At 39.2% G+C, this 5,133-nt stretch overlaps 1 protein-coding gene across 1 annotated transcript in view; it reads right to left on the bottom strand.

Annotated features, from left to right (window-relative positions):
- Nucleotides 1-1,910: 1,910 nt before the first annotated feature.
- The window catches only part of RUNX1 (runt related transcription factor 1), a gene marked incomplete at its 5' end in the record, with an annotated part of 136,997 nt that continues 133,774 nt past the window's right edge, over nt 1,911-5,133 (bottom strand). Inside the window, one exon of the mRNA XM_019523888.1 lies at nt 1,911-4,830. Coding sequence (XP_019379433.1) covers nt 4,337-4,830 — 494 coding nt within the window. The remainder of the gene's footprint in view (nt 4,831-5,133) is intronic.

The following is a 5,133-nucleotide window of genomic DNA, read 5'->3' as shown; positions in this document are numbered from 1 at the left end:
ATGAACTCTGTGCCTGATTCTCTTTGACATGAGAGCCTCTTTACCTTACTATAGGACTGTGACAGGAGCCTTGACCATGGAAAAGCAGGGCTCAAAGGGACCTCAGGAAGTCAGCTGGTTTAACCCTCTCCTTGAGGCAGGACCAGGCCTATCTGAAGCAAGTGTGAATTCACAGCACAATGCAAAGAGGTTGTTGTGTAAATGAGAGTCATGTTCTATGTTTCCTGATGTCTGATTATAACTTGACTTCTTAGGCTGCAATCAGGCAGCCTGAGTTCTCCAAGGTTGCATTCTGTAATAGGAAGACACATGGGCTTAATCCTGGGGTTGGATGAAGCTAATATAAATATTCATCTTTACTTTAGTGGGACTAGAACCCTGAGCTCTGTGACTCACTTGCGGAGGAACAGAACTGTTCCACATTTCATTTACAGACAGGACTGATACACATGGATTAAAAAATAGATGCATGAATAGGAAACGTCTTTCTCCAACTTCTTTCACCTGTTAACTGCTTTCAGATCCCACACGAGAGCACCTGTACAGCCTCAAGGATCCACTATGTGTACTTTTTTAACGTAAGATGACCAAGACAATTCCATAGAAGCAGCACATGACTCCTGGGCATGGAGCTCAGAAGAGATGTTTGATTTCTTTTCTGACCAAACCACGATATGAAAACCACAAGGCACACTAGTCAAATAAATGAATCACAAGGATAGATAAAGCAAAGTGGATGCATAATCTGTATTTCAGTTTTGCTATGTAAAGATGTAAGTTTAATTCTAGTGCTCATCTGCTCTTCCATGCTGGAAATATAGGGTGCCTATAGATGTGTAATTACAGTGCGTCAGAGACTCAATTAACTGAGTCTGCTGGAGTGTGCTAATTAGAGCGCTCCAGCAGCCTCTGCATCTTCTGTATTCAGTGTCCCTGTGCTTCAAAATCGTGATGGGAGCACTTTAAGTAAAGCCCACTGAACAAGCTTTAAAGCACCTCTCTGCCATTTTGAAGCGTGGGATGCTGAATACGTGAGATGCTGTGGGTGCTTTGGTTAGAGTGACTCTCAGGCCCATTCTAATTAAAGCATAACTCCCACCCCTGTAGTACATGTAAAGATGCCCATAAAGGTTATCCTTTAAACATAGGTATTTGTCAACAGCTATAACACGTTGCAGACACACATACTGAAGGTTTTTTTTGACAACAGAAGCTGGGTTATCTCAGATATTACTGTAATCTTGATCCAGCATGTTCTTAGACAGGGCATACAGGGGAGTGGAAAGCTCAACTGGTTAAATGTCAGTGCAAGTGCAAATGGGTGGTATGTATTGACACAGGAAAGATTAAACGTTAGGCAAAATCCTACTTGCCGAGAGGTACTCGTTGTGCAATACATGTTCCCTTAGCCTTAAAAATGTAAGGTATAAAAGGAGTGGGAATGGATGGACAATGGCCTTTGGTAAAGAAGAGTTACACCTGAGGAGACATAGATTTAAATGTAATCCTCAGCATGAACAAAACGTGTTTAGCTATGCACTTGCAGCAGGAGTAACTGGGCAAATGGGCAGCACTGTTCTCTTCAATGCAGAATCTAGTTATCTCTGCTCCTCACATTGTTATCGTGTGTTGATATTTGTACCGTGCCATGCTTGTGTGGGCCAGTCACAAGGTCTGAGTAAAAAGATGCTGGTCAATGATTTAGAAGGCAGGGTAGATTTGTACCTTATAGGATAACTAAAGTTTTATATATATATATATCGTGTGTGTGCGCGCGTGCATGTGTCACAAACTCTCTCTCTCTCTCTCACTTTAATTAGTTTATAAGGTGCAAATCTATGCTGCCTTTTACCTAACTTCAGACATGGCTAACTACCTCTCTGTTCACATGATTACTTGACCTGAACAGCTACATGTGATTTAAAAGTTTATTTCTATGTAGAGTTACAGTTTAATCAGTGGAGGTGATCACTGAAGACAAGAGACACTGACAGTGAAACATATAATAAATGATTATTTAAGTTCAGGATAGCCTTCCTACTTCCAAAATGCCTTGCAAAGTTTTTAAAGGAATACTTTTTCAGTGTCTTTCCTCTGTCTGTTCTTAGAACAAATGTAACAGGGAAATGTATGTAATTTCACTACATGAAAAGGAGAACACCATATATTTTTAAATTATTTGAAACATTCCCTATTTTCGGCAAGAAAATGACCTTATTGATCTGAGATTCTTCAATTTGTAACTTTTTTATACCAAAGTGCTACTGCATCTGCCTAAAACAAAGAAGCTAAATCAATATAAAAAAATCCCCAAACTTGAAAAACAAATTGTTTTAAATAAGTCCAGCTGTTTTGCTGCCTGCAGCCAAGGATCTTTCTAATTTGAATCCTTTTAATTTTTTTAAACATCAAACACTGATCTGAAGTCCAGCTTTTAAATACTCTTCTGAGTTGACCTGAAAGTGTTTCACTAATTTAAGAGGTACATTAAATAACAATCAGATCATTTTGAATGCACACGTCAACATCAGCAGTTTGTAATTCTTGAGTAGTACAACAGCTGTATTCAGACCAAACCCCCAAATAAAATAGTGCCATAAAATGTACAGTGACATCTGATATGTTTGTGCTGTAATGATGGGCAACAGTGACAATTCCATAACACACTATTATACTATACTATTATAAAGTATTTCAAATGTTCTACAGGACTTAATATTCTGTGCTCCTGTTTGAGATATTCTTCCTCTTCCTTTGGAAATGTTATGACTGTGAAGTCATCTGACTTGTTTCATATTCTGTTTTCCACCTGAGTTTGATAGCACTTTTTAGGTCCATTTACTCATGATGGGTTAAATTAATCCAGTTTTCAATATGTTCATATGTAGTTTACTGTCCTGCAAAATTTGGGTGAAGTCTTAGCTCTATATAAATCAGCTCCACTGACTTCAGTTGAGCCTAGTTTTCACCCTTGGAATAATAGCTGTGCGCCAGATTCTGTCTTTGAATTAGTAGATGGCTCCTGCTGACATCAATAAGAAGGCCAGGCAGGCTCAATAGTAGCATGTAGTCTTAACTAGCTGTTTAGTTGAAGGGAGATGAACTGACCTCATAAATCATACTTTTCTGTATTATTGATCCTTAAAAATGACCCTTGGCCTTGAAAGAACAGCAGGGAGGGAAAGAATGACTCTATTGGGTACAAAGACTTTGTTCCTCAATGGTATTTAGGAGCCTAAATCATTTCAGTTGGAGTTAGACCCAGATTTTCAAAGATTTTTAACCACCTAAATGGCTGATTAAAGTGAAAGGGAGCTAAATGTAAACAATATTTCTACATAATTCAAAGGTCACATTACCCATCATTATTCCAGCCTTCTTCAATGTGATAAATTTAACTTTGGCTGCTACCAAAAAAGGCATTTGCTGTTCTATAATATAAGCATATTTTAAATAATAATAGTATCAACAAATAAGAAAAGTCTAAACATCAAGCATAAATATAAGGAACTCATCATCATAATACAGTAGTTGAAAATGACCCAAGGCTGTAGCCGTTGCATTAAAAAAAGTCCAAAAGAAAAAAAATAGTTAAATTACCTCATTGAAAAGGGGCTGATTCTTTCAGATGACAAAGCAAGAAAGAAGAAAGCATGATTTTAAAAAAGTTAAATCTTTTTTGCAATGTTTAAGGTGCCAAAAGAAAAATAAAACAAATTAGATGCAAAGCAGGATGAGTTGCATCCTAAAAAAATAATAAAAAACCCCTTCCGTACTCTTTGGAATATACAACTTGGTAAAAAAATTTAAGTCCAAGATATAAAACCTCTCATTCACAGCATTGCTAAAACAGAAGCATTCACAGTTTCCCTCTGGGAATCTTCCTATACTTCCTTATAACTAACATGTCCATATGATGACGTAAACTCGCTAAGATTGTGTTAGATTTTAAGTCTTACATTTAGAAGTGAACTGAAGCACTCTTTAGGGCTTTGGAGACTTCCAAAACCAGGGGTCTTTGGAAGTCACTGGTCTGGTAACAAAATGGGTATCTGCCTACCAGCCCTCCCTGTCTCTAGACCACTGACTTACACGTCCTCCTTTCCAGAAGTTCAGCACTGGAAAAAGGAGACTTTTTTGGAATGACATCACTTCACTAACCAAGACTAACTAGCTAATACCCTGGCAACATTCCATGAAGTATTGACTTCCAGATAAATTGCTTCTGAAAATGACATTGCAGTGCCCACAGGCAACAAGAGTGTTTATGGGACACCTATGGGTATCAGCAGATACAAAGCACTTTAGTCCTGGCCCATCTCTATTTATAATTCATTCAATATGGTCGCCATACTGCTTCCTCTAGTCTTGCTGTGGTTGCCATGTTAGTAGGGGAGTTACTGTGACTTCCTTCTGCCTCTACGACATCGCTTTGGTTTGGAAGGTTGGGGTTGAGGAGCGTAGATCCTGTGGATGCATTGGTACACGGAGGGTGGATACGTGGGGGTGACCGGTCCCCCCCAGAGATCATGGAGAACTGGTATGACCCTGCTGATGTTCCGTAATAGAGATGGTAAGAAGGCGAGCTGGTCTGAAATGGGCTTCCTTGAGCCTGAGAAGAACCAGGATAGGGAGGAGGGAGATAAGTGTGGTATCTCGTGGCAGTGGACATGGCAGACATACCAATTCCTATTCCTGAACTGACAGGTGTTGGGGTGTAGGTGAATGCTCCTGGGTAGTGCATACGAGGATCAGAAATTGAAGGAAGTGTGGAGAAGGGGCGATCGATTCCTACCCTGGGGTCACTGAATGCCGTTAGGTCAGAAGCACCTGGTTTTTGAGAGAAGAAAGATAAAATCAAAATTCAAATTGGAAAAAAAATTCATAAGCCTTTAGGAGTTGTTTATTTCAGGGGTGTAAACAATACCTAGGGAGCTTACAATAATGAACCGAAAAAAGCACTTTCATTGCTACAAAAGATAAATGTTTTCCTTCACCAGATCATCAATAGGGTACTGGTAACATTGTGGTCACTGGATTCATTTCAGAAAAGTGGAAACTTAAAATGGCCTGCCAGAGCTTCCCCCTGTCCCTGGTTTTGGATTTGTCAGTTCTTACAGAGTTCACAGTATA

The sequence above is a fragment of the Gavialis gangeticus genome, unplaced genomic scaffold (genome assembly GCF_001723915.1).
Source record: "Gavialis gangeticus isolate Ggan-Ray unplaced genomic scaffold, GavGan_comp1, whole genome shotgun sequence".
Lineage (NCBI taxonomy): Eukaryota > Metazoa > Chordata > Crocodylia > Gavialidae > Gavialis > Gavialis gangeticus.
Note: the sequence above shows the minus strand (reverse complement) of the source record. Positions and strands in the feature narration are given on the sequence as shown.